The following is a 16,406-nucleotide window of genomic DNA, read 5'->3' on the forward strand; positions in this document are numbered from 1 at the left end:
TGAGCCTCATGTTGTACTTTCGTAGCCTTGCGAAGAATTTGCGAAGGTTCGCAATATGTCCCTCTCTTTCCTTGGATTTGATGATCATGTCATCTACATATACCTCAACTTCTTTATGCATCATGTCATGTAGGAGTGTAGTTGCTGTGCGTTGGTATGTAGCTTCGGTGTTGATTAATCCAAACGGCATTACCGTGTAGCAATATGTTCCCCATTGGGTGACGAATGCGGTCTTGTGCATATCTTCCATGGCCATCTTGATTTGGTTATAACCCGCATATCCGTCCATGAAGGATAGTAATGCGTGGTCTGCAGTGTTGTCTACCAATATGTCAATGTGAGGTAGAGGGAAGTCATCTTTCGGACTCGCTTTGTTTAAATCCCTGAAATCAACACAAACACGGATTCTCCCATCCTTTTTGGGTACGGGTACTATGTTAGCTACCCAGTCAGAATACTCGGAAACTTTGATGAACCCGGCTTTGAATTGCTTATCAACTTCTTCCTTAATCTTTAGAGCCCATTCTGTTCTCATTCGTCGAAGCTTCTGTTTTACAGGTTTGAAACCCGGCTTAATTGGAATTCTATGTTCAGCGATATCCCTGTCGATCCCTGGAATGTCTTTGTAGGACCAAGCGAAAATGTCTTTGAATTCATTTAGGAGGTCTATGAAATCGGCCCTTTCGGTTGAGCTCAGGGTAGTCCCTATCCTAAGTTCTTTGGGTTCTAGTTCGGTTCCTACGTTGATGGGTTCGGTATCTTCTATTATTGGTCCCCCTTCCCCTTCTTATAATATTTCTTTGGCTACGTAGGGAGGTATTTCGGTCAAGTCTAGGTCTTGGTCATCCTCAGTATCATCATAAACAGAATTGCACTCGAAAGAACACAGAGAGTAAGCAGAACCTGATTTATTCATATTAAGATTTGAGTAAAGTTGAAACAAAGAAGCCAACTGATCCATGGTCGGTGGCGGCAAAAAACGATAATTGGGGCATTTCCCGAACTACCGTGACTACTCGAGGCTAAGCTAGGAGAAACGAAGGGAGTGGGGATGACAACAGGAGTAGACTCTCTAATGACTTCTCTAGACTCCGACTCTGACTCCGACTCCGACTCCGACTCGAACTCGTCGTCTTCTGGTTCTCCTTTGAACATCTCTCCTTCTCCAGTAGTGAGCTTGAAGAGTCTTCCTTGGTTGTTGGTCCATTTGATAGACTTTCTCCATCCTTTCTGCTGCTTTGTGTCGATTTCTGTGATCAACACGGTGGGATTGAAGCGATCGTCTTGAAGTATCATAGTAATGATCTCATCCTGCGCGGCCCTAATGAATCGGTCTTCTCCAAACAATAGGCTCACAGCTTGTTCGTCGAAGCAAGGTGCTTGACGGGTTTTGACGGTAGGAACCGTTTCGGGAGGAATGAAGTAGCAATCGTGAAAGATCTCGATTCCGGCTAACTTCCTCTCAAGATAATGCCAAGGTTCGGGAAATCCGTGGAAGAGTTCTGAACTTCCTTCTTGAACGAAGTACCCATTTAGAGTGGGGAGATATGGTCTCATTTGGACTCCCACGTGCTTGCGATTTTGAGCGAGCATTTCGAGAACTTCTTCTTTTGTGGGCTTGTACCCTAGTCCAAGTGGTATCCTTGTCGAGTTGCCTTCCTTGTATGGTGCGAAGGTGTTCTTCCGAGTTGGGTTCAAAGGCATTCCAGGGAAGTATCCCTGGGATTTGAGTATGTGGTTGACCACCAAGTTGGAGTAGGGATTATATTATAACGGTGCCAACTCACTTTCTATGACATTCACACTTTGGAAGCCCCCAAGTTCGTATATGGGATCTGCAAGGACTTGATTGTTTGATTGCTTCTCGATTATTGCCTTGATGGGTGACGAAGCGATCGTCACAACTTTGCCATTTAGTGGGATCTTGATCTTTTGATGAAGGGTGGATGTTACCGCTTTGGAAGCGTGAATCCAAGGCCTTCCCAGAAGTATGTTGAATGAAGCTTCAATGTCCACTATTTGGAAGTTAACTTTTCGTTCGATTGGTCCCGTGGCTATGGGTTAGGCTAGCAAGTCCAACCACTTTTCGTCGTGTACCATCATATGCACGTACACCTTGATTTGTAGGAGTCCAATCCGACTCCTTCATGCCTAGCTTGTATGCCGTTTTGAGGGGTATGACGTTAACCGCGGAGCCATCATCTACCAAAGTCATTGGCACATTTTTCTTTAGACAAATGACAGTGATGTATAGAGCAAGGTTGTGACTGGCGCCAAAAGGTGGCAGGTCTTCATCTGAGAAAGTAATAGGATTACTTAGCTTCGGTGATTCTTGGAAGACCAAGTTGACTACATCTTCCGGAGTGGAGTTATGTGCTACATTCAATTTGGCCAAAGCTTGCAGTAAAGCTTGGCGATGCGGAAATGAGCTCGCCACTAGTTGCCAGACTGAAAGATCAGCCTTGGTCTTCTGTAATTGCTTGAGCAAATGATCAGCGGGGTCATCTTCGTTGTCATTTGGTGTGATGACGTTGGTTGGACCGTTTTGAGTAGTGCTTTGATATGGCCGACCCGAACGAGTTAGGTGATCCACATCTTGGTCTTCACCATTTTGGACTATTTCCTTGACTAAGGAGTTTTCAATGAGGTATTCGTCTTCATTGTCATCGGCCCAAACCCCATTGACTGCAGCTAGTTCCTTCATTCTCATGATGTCACTTTCTAGTCGTATGATTTGATCGACTAGTTTATCGACCACGGTGACTACTTCTTGCATAGTGGCATTTTGAGAGAAGATCAATGGTACGCGTTCTTTAGGTATTGCGTTGGGATTGCGCAAGGCCGTTACCATGTTTTCTAGTTCCCACACTTGTCTATCTACACTCCTTACCCATGTGATGAAGTCGAAAATGGTAGGGGAGATAGTAGAGTAGAGCCTTTCTTTCTCAATTGCATGAATTTCATTTTCGGTAGGAGAAATGAGGTGTGAGCAATCTAAGGTAGATTCGTCACTTGTAATCACTAGAACTCCAAGAGGATTCTGAGTGTTGTTGGGCTTACCTCCTGGTGGAATTGGAAGTCGACCATCTTCAATCATATCTTGAAGCACGTGTTTCAACTTGTAGCATTTTTCTGTGCCGTGCCCTTTGCCCCTATGGTATTCACAGTAGGAATTTTCATCCCAGAATTTGGACTTCCTTTCGGGCTCGGGAGTAGGTCCAATGGGCTGGAGTTTACCTTGCTTCATTAGCCTTTTTAGAGCGTTGGAGTACGTATCCCCAAGGTTTGTGAACTTCCTTGGTGGAGTAGTTTTCTTGGATGGCTCGAGAAGGTTAACCTCATCGGTCTTGCTAGTATAGCCGTATGAACGACTTGTGGACCCTTGATATCCTCTACCTACCGTTTTGGACAAGAGTCCTTTACGGATGTCATCTTCAATTCGCGTCCCTAGTACAGTTAAGTCTTTGAAAGTCTTGATGTTTTGATATCTCAAATGGTTGGCATATATGGGCTTGAGATTATCCACAAACTTTTCCACAAGAGTGGCCTCATCCGGGCGTTCAACCAGTTGAGTACTAGTCTTCCTCCACCTACTTAGGAAGCCGGTGAATCCTTTTTTGTCATTTTGGGTAAGGACCTCTAGAGTACGCATGTTGACTTGGATCTCGGCATTATCCGCGTATTGTTTCGAGAACTCGATTGCGGCGTCTTCCCAAGTAGCGACCTTCTTGTGATCTAAAGTGTAGAACCATTGCTTCGGAATGGTGTCAAGAGATGAAGGAAAGATCCTTAAGAACATCTCGGGTTTGATGCCTTTGATAGACATGTAATCTTTGAAGGCACGGATGTGGTTCAAAGGGTTCTCATGTCCTTTAAACTTAGGGATATCCGTCATGCTAAAGTTAGTCGGCAATTTGGAATTGACGGCTTCATACTTGCGATTGTTTTCCCTATAAATGTCATCCCCCTTAAGGTACATCAATTGCTCCTCTAGGTATTGGAGTCTCTTCTCGGCTGCAGTTGTTCCTATGATAGGATTCTCATCTTTAGACTCATCATCGGAAAAACGTAGTACTTCACCTTTAAGGGGAGGCAACCTTCCCTCTACATCGAAGATACGACCTTCGATAAGTTCAAGGCGGTCATAGGTTTGTTCTTGAGTGATTTGCATTTGGGCTAGCGCGGCTAGGATTCGATCATTACTCTCTTGAATTTGTTGGAGGTTTGTTTCATCACTTGATCCGGGCATCTTGGAAACTGGATAAGAGATCGGCGACGAATCAAAACACGATCGACCATTCTATCACACTTGCTAAAGGAAGAAAAGTCTTGACTCGTGAAGTGGGTGTGTGCCACTTGTGTTGAGTGAGTTTTGAAGAAAAACAGGGTCTTTGAAAATGTGTGTCCTAGTCAACTGTAGTGTAGTTGTAGGAGTGGACTCGAAGTGAGGTTTTGAAATGGGCTTGTGGCCCGAATTTTGACGCGACAAACGGACGGAGTTTTGATCGGATTTTGCGCTAATTAAAGGCCTATTTCGAAATTCTTGTTTGAAAATTTTGATTTTTTTTTTTTGAAACTTCGTCATGGTTTTGTTTAGAAGTGGTGATCACGTAGGGTTTACACATTTATACAGGCATTATAACGGGATGCTGAGTGCATTTAGAAGGGTTTTGGTTTAAAGGGTAGGTTGCCATACCGAACCATCAAACCCGAAGTCTATGGAGAGGCTCGTGCCAAACAAGAGTAAGGCCGATTCCTAGTCCATTTCCTCAAGTAGTGAAGGCCCTTGACACAAACAAGAGTAAGCATCATGGTACGGATGACGTCAAACGCTATCCATCCTTAGGCCCAAATAAGAATTAGGACCGTTTAGACGGGACGATTGGTCGAATGGGTTGGGTTGGGCCTAGGAAGGCCGAATTAAACGGTCTAGGAAGACCGAGTTATGAAAACCGACAATTGTCTTGTACAAACTTATTCCCTAACCTTGTTCGAGTTTCACCCTTGCTACACGTAAGTGTATTATCCCCAGCGGAGTCGCCAAACTGTGGACAGCGGGCCGCCCACGGGGGCGCTTGGTGAAGGTCGGAAAACAAGCGTTTGCATTTTGTAAGGAGTCGCCACCAATTTTTATGGGAAATTGGAACCGTTCGAATACATCGTGTCATGTCAAGACACAAAGTAGTGACATGAACACTAAGCAATCGTTACCCTTAGCATTCTATGTCTAGAATGACTCTCGTGGATGCCAATGAACACGGGTGCTCACAAAGATCTGGAGTAAGGGGTGAGGGTACGTATTAGGAAGCACTTTTGATCGAACACCTAATCCCGCCCGCCTCGATAGCGGCCTCTACTAATGATTAGGGAAGTTATTCGTACTTGATATATCGTCGATTATATGCATGCAATGCAACATCCATTGTTTTGATCCTAGCATGTGAAGATTAATACTAAGTCGGTTGACACGTAATTTAGCATACAATTGGGGTCGAAGTTGGATTTAATGCTGATTTACATGTGAAGGCATACAAACAATGAAAGGAATAAAAGAAATACAATAATGAAAATTACATTAATTACATTGGAATAGGCGATTTATGTCGAAAATACCTTTAAAACAGATGATTTGAGAAAAGAAATAAAAGAATGAAATAAATCAACTAACGAACAGGAATTAACGATATTACGGATAATAGTTAGTTAATACATGGACTAATTAAACTAGGTCAAGGCAGAAACGGAGTTCAGGGACAGAAATCACCCTGGAACAGGCGCAGCAGGACTGCGCCCTCTGGAAGAGGCGCAGCAGTTGCTGCGTCTGTTCCAAGGGTGAGTTCTGGCTGTGAAGCCGGAACTGCAAATCGTTAATGTCGATTGGTGAATTTAATGATTTATTGAATTATTTACTCGGATGAAAGTGATTAATACTTTTATTACATGTTAATGATGGTCATGAACGCGATAAACATGGATGAGACGGATGCAAACGGATTAATTACATGAAATTATGATGGAAACATTAATGAGTCTTCTGTTGAACTAAGTCTAAACATGACGAATATACAACGAATATGCGAATAAGCAGATGAAAATTATATCAATGACGAATTCCAGAAACTCAATATGAACAAATTAAATCTCTAAAACCCGGGTTTGAATTTAATGACGAAAACCCGCAAACAATGGATTAATTGGGATTTAAGTCGGATTTATGACAATTAAAACATATTAAAGACGATGAATAATATACACATGTGTTCTATATGTTATCATGATGAAGAATAAACAAACGAATAAGCAAAAGAAGGATTTTGAACACGGATTACAGAGGACGAAGAAGAAGAAAAGAAGCAGGAACTGCGGCAGCCTCACGAAGAGGCGCAGCAGGAACTGCGCTCCTTCGAAGAGGCACGGCGATTCTTTGCGTCTTTTCTCGACGTCTGTCTACTGGAAATCCGCAAAAACAGAGTTTTAAAGCACGGTTTTAGAAATCGGTTTTAATGGTGTATTCGACATAAATCTTACAATGGTGATACGAAAAATAACATACAATAAATAAAAGAGGAATTGTACACCCTCAGACTTACATGTTGACGAAACGAGATGAACTAAGATATCGATTAGTGAATGCTCGACGCGAATGCAAAGAGAGTGACCTCGTAAGAGGAAAACGATTGATTAATTTAAGTTGATTGAGTGTAGTTGGTCAAATTGGTCGGTCATGCAACGGAGAGGCTGGTACCCAGAAGGATCCGAGCTTACGTGGTCAGAAGTCCAAGCACGTAGGCGCCAATTAGTAAGAACGAAGTCTAGAATGCAAAGGGAGAAGAGAAGGGCGGACACTCGCGTGAGAAATATGAGGAGCGAAGGCTCCTATTTATACTAATCACGTGACGGAATTAGGGTTTCGGAGACTCTTTGGAAGTGAATCTCGGAAAGATATAAAAAAGATACGTGGAACATGCAAAGAAGGGCCTGGGAAAAGGCGCGCCCACTGCGTCTCTTGGAAGAGGCGCAGCACTGCCTTGCGTCTGTTCCCCGTGAGGTTTCCTCTCTTGAAGAAAGATCTCGCGTTTGAGTTATGGTAGGACGGAAATAATTCGATTATCCTATGAATATTACGGGATATTATTTGGCAAAAGATAGAATTTGTGAAATATGGAATAGAAATATCCGGAACATTCCAGAATATTCCGACTCGGGATTTAACAGCTATCAGAAAATGGAGACGGTTTTTGACCCGGACTCCGAATGTACTCTAATTCTTCGCCAAAACGACCGTATCGGGACGTAGATGACAACTATGAGGTCGACATTAATATTTGAGCAATCACTTGACGATAATCTTACGAACTGTCACAAATCGTTCCGCGAATCAAACATGCGGCCCAATCATCACCGGGTGGTTTGCGGGAGGTGCAGAAATGAGGTATCTACAGCACCCCGGTATAATATTTCAATACCGTATTGTACCCCTAATGAAATTGGGATTCATGAGTTCCTACTATTTGTTAAGGCTAAGTCTCAATTTTTAGAAATATGAAGGTCTTGTCAATTTATTATCTATCTCTTTTAAGTGAACTAAATTAGTGATCTATCAATAATTATAACTGACAAGTTCGAGAACTCGATATAAAAAGATATGCATGTGATGTTGTGGCGATTTATGTACCAAAAAAAAAAATTGTTATGGCGATTTGGCATGCAGGCAAACATATAAAATACGGATAATTCACGTGGTACCCCTGAAGTTGGCCATTTTGCACAAAATACCCAAATTATTTATCCGAAAAACTTAAAGAGGCCATAACTCGTGTTTACGAACTCAGAAAGTGAAGATTTTTTTTTAAATCGTTCATCTTTCCGAGTACTACGATTTGAAAAAAAAGTTTGACGAGTTTGAAACTCATGACCAAGAGATATGCTCACTCAAAGTTTGTTCGGTCGAAAAAACTTTGACGCACAATAACTCCTAGTAGCGGAATCCAAATGCGACAATTTTTTTTTTTCAAATTTTATTTGTCGGAAAGATGAGCGATTTGGAAAAAAAATTCGTCACTTTTGGAACTCCTAAACACGAGTTATGACCTCTTTAAGATTTCCGGATTAAAAATTTGGGTATTTCGTGCAAAGTGGCAAATCTTACGGGTACCGTGGGAATTATCCGTATAAAATATAACAAGTAAAGAAAAGCAATTTCCTAGTATGGCCTTTCCTAAAATAGAAAATCCAATAATCTATTACATATTCGGAAACCAACTCCTTTGGTTCCTTGAACTTCATGTGACACGCCTCCCAAGGAAACACCGTCTTGATCGGAACTCCTTTACGAATGGCTCCGGCTTTAGGAAACTCCGGAATTAAAAAATAATAATAAAATACATAGTTATTCATATTATACATTTGTAATAAAAATTTAAATCTATTAAATTACAAAACGGTGATGCGAGATCACAATAAAATTACAACCGAATCGATATTCCCTTACATTACGGGTAATACCAATTAAAAACTCTAAGGCCATACTAAGACAAATTATGATTCAAAATTACATAAATTTAAATGACATAAATCTATAAAAATATGCAGCATTATATATGTATTCAACATGCAAAAATGAATGTGCCAAATTGCCTTACTAGATTATATCGTATATGGCTTTGGTTTTATGGAAATGCGTGACTTTTAACTTATTAAAATCACAAAATAATACTTGAATCAAGTTTAAGCCCAAGTTAATTACCCTAACTGTCTTAGGACTCAAATATTAGTCTACGCTAAGATTTGACAATAATCTAACTTGGTTTTACATTATTGCTCATTATAATCTTATTAATCTTAACTATTAAGAAATAATTCCCAATCAATAATAAAAATTTGGAAAAATTTTAAATCAAAATTTTGTATATTGTGGAGTATGACCAAGATCCGAAAACATTATATAAAAATTGCTCACAAGCATTTAAAATTTATTTCATTAATAAATAGCATAAATCATAATTTTTACAACTTAATTCCAAATTATTCATAAAAAATATGAAAAATCCAAAATCAATAAACACACAAAATTATAAATCCAACCAAAAATTTCGAATTTAATTTTATGACTAATAAAGTTGCCTTTTATCGATTTTATCACATAAAAATCAGTAAACACACAAAATTAACAAATTTAATTTTTGTCTTTCAGATGTGATGTTCTAAATATTTTGGCAACTCTGGGAAAAAAATTCATGCAATAAATTTCGTTTAGCTATTTTTAGCTTATATAATCTCGATTTATTCCATTTTAACCATTAAAATCATAAATCATGCAAAATTAATCACATTAACCTCAAATTTTACATATAATAAGTAAAATATGCATATGAGATCATATTAAAATTTCGTAGCCAGAAACAATATATAACTATTTTTAGTTATTAAATAACCATTTTATTCATGAAAATGTTATTATTATCCAATAAATTATAAAAATGAGCAATAAAATTCAATAAATCATCTAAAATGACCTAAAACATTTTAGGACCAGAATGTATGTATGCATCAAAAATTTCGTGTATATAATATACACACAAATTTTTCGGTTTTTATTTTAGTCATCAAATAACCCGTAAAAAACTCAAAAAATGATTTGCATGCATCAACAAAGCTTTGATACCAGTTGTTAGGTTCTTTAACCCCTAATGAGACTCCTCTAATTAGTTTATAAATTACTCACTAATTTAGAATAATAGATCTAGTGCATGCAATATGTAGATAAATGAAATAAGGAGAGAAAATAATTTATTCTAATAATATTATTAACTAGATAATATTACTAGTAACCTTAAATTTATTCTAATAAAATTATTATTACTACACTAGTAATGTTTTGTGATATTAGAATATTTTGTACAAATTTTATGAACATAAACTATTTATGTAGAGAGAGGTTGAGAGTTTTTGCATAAGCATGAGTCAAACGATAAGAAAACTTATTTTCTTATTAAAAGGGCAAGGGGTAGCCGGTTTTGGTACATGGGGGAAGGCAATCCCTTTTTTTTCTTTTTTTCTTACTAAAATAATAGGCTAGGTTTAGGGCTAAAGATGTGATGATTATGTTTATCCCATAAAAATAATCAACTTCACAAAGCCCTAACACACTACCCATAAAACAGGCTCCCACACTTAAAATGGACTCCATTTTAATTTTTTTGTAATTTGTCATTTGTAATATGTTGTGACATGTGCCATGTAACATGTTATTAGACATATTAATGCGTATTTAACATATTAAATATCATTTCAAATCAAATAAATTACATTTGACAAATTAACAAGTAATTCACAATTACATGTATATAACATGGGTCACATTAAGTGTAGTTAATATAATCTACAATATTTTGCAATTATAACTAACTAATTATACGTATCCAAAAATTTCATAAACATTAATCAATTTTAGTAATGTGTGGATACCTCATTTCTACACCTTCCGCCAACCACCCAGTGATGATTGGGCCGCATGTTTGGTATGCAGAACGATTTATGACAGTTCGTAAGTTTATCGTCAAGTGATAGCTCAAATACTTGTGTCTACTCCTTGGTCGCTATCTACATGCCGATACGGTCGTTTTGACAGTAATTAGAGTTCATTTGGAGTCCGGGTCAAAAACCGCTTCATTTTCTAAGAAACTGTTTAAAATGCCGAGTCGGAATGTCCTAGAATATTCCTGATATTTATTCCATAAACTAATATCTTTTCGTAAAATATATCCTGAAAATCTTATTTTAAGAAATAAGGAAGTTGAGATCCACCGCAATTCCCTAAAAGAAACGCGAAATTCTTTCTTCCGCAGGAGGAAACCACTGGGGAAATGACGCAGCAGATGCTGCGCCTCTTCGAAGGATCGCAGCAGCTGTTGCGCCTCTTCCCCAGCTCGTTTCTGCCTATTTTCAGATTTTTCCGTGATTTGTTTCCAAATTTTGAGTCATTCCATAACTCTCCATATTTTTTAGTATAAATAGGGACCTTCGTTCCACATAGTTTTTACGCGAGTGTCCACCCTTCTCTTCTCCCTTTGCATTCTAAGACCATGCTCTAAGCTTTCGACGCCTACGTGCTTGATCAATCGACCACATAAGCTCAGATCATTCTGAGTTCCAGTCACATTGCATGACCGACCAATTTGACCACTACACTTCAATCAACTTAATCTAAATCCTCTTACGAGGGCACTTTCTACATACATTCGAGTCGAGCAATCACTATACGTTAACTTAGTTAATCTCGTTGCGTCAAACATGTAAGTTTGAGAGTGTAAATCCCATATTTTTCATTGTATTTTATTTTTGTACTCATTATTGTAAGATTCACGTCAAAAGTATGTTTAAAAATGACTTCTAGAAACCCTATTATTGAATCGTTTTCTCGGATTAGCAGTAACCAGACAACGAGAAGAAACGCAGCAATAGCTGCACCTCTTCAAAGAGTCGCAGCATCTGTTGCGCCTCTTCCAGAGGCTGTCGCTGTTCTTGCTCTTCTTCTTCTTCCTCGATTTTCTCTGTTCATTCGTTTTTTTTGTTTTACATTCTTATTTTCTTTCTTTTCTTCTTACATAAATAAATTTTAATATACATTCCAAATAATTATCACGCTTTTTTACGGTTTAAATCCCTTGTAAAAAATATTTGCGCGTTTTCACCATTAAATCAAACTCGGATCTTTAGAGACTCGATTCATTCATATCATGTTTCTGGTGTTCGACTCTTGTACATGTTTTTATTATTTATTTCAAAGTTATCATGTCTTTCAAATTCGTTTCTGTCTTCATATATAAACCTAATTAGTTTTAACTCGCTTTAATTCGTCTTTAACTTGTTTTAATTGGTTTAAATTTGTGTTTATTGCTTTTATGACGGTCTTATATGTAATTAATTTGTTAAAGCACTTTCACTTGGGTCAAATATGGATAATCAACCATTAAATATACCAACGAATATTAACTACCTGCAGTTCTGACTTCACAGCCAGAACTCACCTCAAGAACAGATGCAATGACAGTTGTGCCTCTTCTAAAGGACGCAGCAGTGTTGCGCTTGTTCCGGGATGAGTTTTGTCTCTGAATTTCCGTTCTTGCTTCGACTTAATCCTTTAATTACGTAATTAATTGACTATTAGTCATAATATCACCCCTAATATGTCCATATTTTCTAACCTTATTTGTTTTCCTTTATTTTCCTCGAATCGTTCGTCTTAAATATATTTTTGACGTAAATCAATTATATCATTGTAATTTATTGTAATTTTAATTATCGTAATTTTTTTATTACAATATTATGGATCATTTATTTTCTTGTTCTTCATATGTAATCAATCTAACATCAACTTTGACCCAATTGAATCCAAAATTACATGTTCACCGACATAGTTTAATTCACATGCAAGGATTAATCTGTGGATGTTGCATTGCATGCATATTATCGACCGCATATCAAGTACGAACGATTTACCTAATCATTAGTAGATGCTGCTATTGAGGCGGGCGGGATTAGGTGTTCAGTAAAAAGGCTTCCTAATACGTACCATCACCCCTTACTCCAGATCTATGTGAACATCCGTGTTCATTGGCATCCAGGAGAGTCATTCTAGACATAGAATGCTAAGGGTAACGAGTTCTTAGTGTTCATGTCACTACTTTGTGTCTTGACATGGCACGAGGTATTCGAACGGTTCCAATTTCCCATAAAAATTGGTGGCGACTCTACAAATGCAAACTCTTGTCCCAAGCGCCCCCGTGTCCACAGTTTGGCGACTCCTCTGGGGATCATACACTTACGTGTTACCCAAGGTGAAACTTGAACAATGTTAGGGAATAGTTTATACGAGACAATTGTTGGTAAAATGAGTCTAAAATTTTGTAAAATAAAAATCCTTTTCAAAATGTAAACATTTTCAAAGATGGCCTAAAATAGCGAAAAAATGAGTCGAAACTCAGTCCAAATGTCCTGTCAAAATTCGGGCCCCAAAACCCATTTCAAAACCTCACTTCGAGTCAGCATTCCTACAACTACACTACAGTTGCCTAGGACAAACATTTTAAAACTTTGTCATTTTCAAACCTCACTAACATACAAGTGGCACACTCCCACTTCACAAGTTGAGTCTTCTTTTGAGTAAGTGTGCTAAAATGGTCGATCGTGTTTTGATTCGTCGTCGACCGCTTGTCCAGTTTCCAAGATGTCTGGAACTCGTCACGCAAGTGTTAATGGACAACCCCAAAATGGTAATGATCTAATCCTAGCTGTGCTCGTTCGCCTCCAAACAAGCCAAGACCAAGCTTATGCTCGCCTCAACACTATTGAAGGCCGAATTGTTGCTGTAGAAACCAGGCTTCGTCCTGTAGAGAATGATGTTCCTAACGCGAGCGTGCATGATGACATCCCACCCTTCATTGGACAACAAGAAACCAACCCTCCACTAGGTCCTACTGAAGATGAAAAGCGCCTCCAATAATTTTTTTTTTTGGTGAAATGTGAGATGTGTATATGTATATATATTAAAAAACCATATTACAAGTTATCTAACTTACAAAAAAACATAGAAACCAAACTATGTCAGGTTCGAATCCCATAAGGGCCAACCTTACAGTCTAATTCTCAACCTGTCAAGCCAGTCTTCCTCTCGTCTACGCACTTTTGCATTACATTTGAACTTGATTCTTTGCCTCACCACTTCTATGATCTTCTGAACCACCAAAGAAAGGACCATCAGTATGCCATTAATCCTGGCTGAGTTCCTTTGAGCCCAGATATGATAGGTACAAGGATTCAATATAATAGTATAGACTTGTTGTTTCAGTTTGCCACCACCATTGCCATAACCACCAGTCATGACACCAGACAACGAGATGCAAGCACCACACAAATCTTGTATGAGGGATATAACAGCTTTGCTGTAATCACACTCAAAAAAGAGATATGGCTGTGTTTCAGTTGCATTCCCACATATACAACAGGCATCAGAGTTGCAACAACCAAACATGTATAACTTCTCTCGAGTATTCATCCCATTATGCATGATTAGCCAAGTGATGATGGCTTGTTTATGTACAATCCAACTATTCTGGATTGTGTTGTACCACCATGGTTTGATTTGATGTGATCTTAGCCAATCATATCCACTCCTAACAGTATATCCTTTCAGATCAAGTTGCCACTGCCCATCAGTATAAGCATCTTTCATCAGCTCCTTAACCCTGAAAATGCTCTTCCAGGTCCAAGCAGCATCTGCAGGAGGACTGTAAGAATGCCAGTCATGCTGTTTTATGTAAACCTGATTAATCCAACGTATCCATAATCTGTCAGCCTTATAGTAAATCCAATCAACTAGCTTAGCACCAATAGCAACATTCGAGACTTCAGCTTTTTTGATGCCAAGCCCACCCTCAATATTTGGTAAAGTGACAGTATCCCACCCTACTAGAGGCACCCTGTGAAACTCAGCAGTCCCATCCCACAAGTAATTCTGACATATGGCCTCTAACCTTCTGATGACACTCTTGGGTAGAATGAAAATGTTCGACCACTAGGAATATAATGAGTTGAGGACAGAGTTAATAAGAGTCAGTCTACCAACATAGGAGAGTTTATTTGCTCCAAAACTCCTTATCCTATTAACCATTTTCTCAGCAAGTATATTACATTCCTTTTTAGTAAGCCTGGTAGGTTGGATTGGAACACCCAAATATCTGAAAGGCATCTATCCCTCAGCAAATCCATTCAGTTATTTAATATCCTCCTTCAAAGTTGCTTCCATTCCATTAAAGTATACCTCAGATTTTGAATTGTTCATAGACAAACCCGAAGCTTTGGAGAATGTTGAGAAAGCTCTGAGCAATAACATCACAGACTGAGGATTTCCTTTGTAGAACAATAGAAGATCATCTACAAACATCAGATGGTTAAGCTGAAGTTCTTTACAAAGGGGGTGGTATTGGAAGGGACATTTATTGGTAGCATATTTGATGGTTCTTGTTAGGTAGTCCATACAAAGAGTTAAGATCAAGGGGGAGATAGGGTCCCCTTGTCTTAAACCTCTTTGACCCTTGAAATAGTCCTAATGCATGTCATGACTTGCTGACAGAATAAAGCACGGAACTTCAGACCCAAAAGAAGATTTTCCACAAAATCCCATTCCATTGTGTCATAGGCTTTTTGGAGGTCAATTTTGAACAAGAATCTAGGAGACACAGCTGCTCTATTATATAATTTCATAATGTCTTGACAAATCAAGATATTCTCCATAATGGATCTTTCTTTAATAAATGCACCTTGATTCTCATGGACAATGTCAGGTAAAATCACAAATAGTCTGTTGCATAGCAATTTTGAGATAACCTTGTAGATCATGTTGCAACAGGCAGTAGGTCTGAAAGGTTTGACAGATGTAAGTCTCTCACATTTGGGTATGAGGGTGATGTTTGTGGCATTGACCTGAGTCAGAAGTTTGTCAGTTGAGAAGAAGTCTTTAATTGCTTCACAAACATCAGGACCAACAACATCCCAAGCATCTTTGAAGAAACCACTAGTATACCCATCTAGGCCTAGGGATTTGTCAATAGGAGTGCTAAAGAAGATACCTTTGATTTCTTCATTTGTGATAGGGAGCATAAGGGAAGCTGCTTGCTCCTGAGTACAACATGGTCCCTGATTCAGAATAGCAGATCTGATCCTCTCAGTAGGATTCCTACTGCCCAATAAGTTCTTGTAGTAGTGAAGGAAAGCCATCTGAATGTTGTTACTCTCAGTACATAGTTCCCCATGTTGATCTTCAATTTGTATAACCTTTTTCTCATCTGCCTTTTCTTAATTGCTCCATGGAAGTATGCAGTGTATTGGTCTCCTTCCTCCAACCACTGAAGCTTAGGTTTTTGCTGAAGGAAACTATTTTGTGCCTTAGTCAGGACCTTGAACTAAGCAATAGCATTCAGTTCCTGGTCAATGAGCACAGGATTAGATATATCCTGGACAATATCCTTCTGTAGTTGCTCTAATCTCCTTTCTGCATTAATAGTTTTATTCTCTATATAAGAATAGCATTCCATGTTATGTTTTTTTAGCACAGGTTTTAGACCTTTCAAACTCTTCACAACACTAAACATCTTATACCCATTATACTTCTTGCCCCAAGCTTCTCTCACTCTATCATTGAAACCAGGTGCTTGCCCCCACATATTGAAGTATTTAAAACTGGCCATTTTGACAGTACGAATCTGAACATTACTAATTATGCAAGGACAATGGTAAAAAAGACCTTCAGGATATAAATGAGCTACCATATCAGGAAAGATATCTAGCCAGGCTTGAATAACCAGAAATCTATCCAGTCTGCTATAAATCCTGGTAGCAGGGTCTTG

The 16,406-nt window shown here is 38.6% G+C and overlaps 1 protein-coding gene across 1 annotated transcript; it reads right to left on the reverse strand.

Moving 5' to 3' along the window:
- Positions 1-13,633: 13,633 nt before the first annotated feature.
- LOC141601332 (uncharacterized) lies at positions 13,634-15,777 on the reverse strand. The gene is made up of 3 exons (XM_074421604.1): positions 15,132-15,777; positions 14,822-14,934; positions 13,634-14,575 (listed from the first exon to the last, which is right to left on the reverse strand). The coding sequence occupies exons 1-3, from the start codon at positions 15,775-15,777 to the stop codon at positions 13,634-13,636; spliced, it is 1,701 nt and encodes a 566-aa protein (XP_074277705.1).
- Positions 15,778-16,406: the final 629 nt, after the last annotated feature.

Source organism: Silene latifolia, chromosome 9 (genome assembly GCF_048544455.1).
Source record: "Silene latifolia isolate original U9 population chromosome 9, ASM4854445v1, whole genome shotgun sequence".
Classification (NCBI taxonomy): Eukaryota; Viridiplantae; Streptophyta; class Magnoliopsida; order Caryophyllales; family Caryophyllaceae; genus Silene; species Silene latifolia.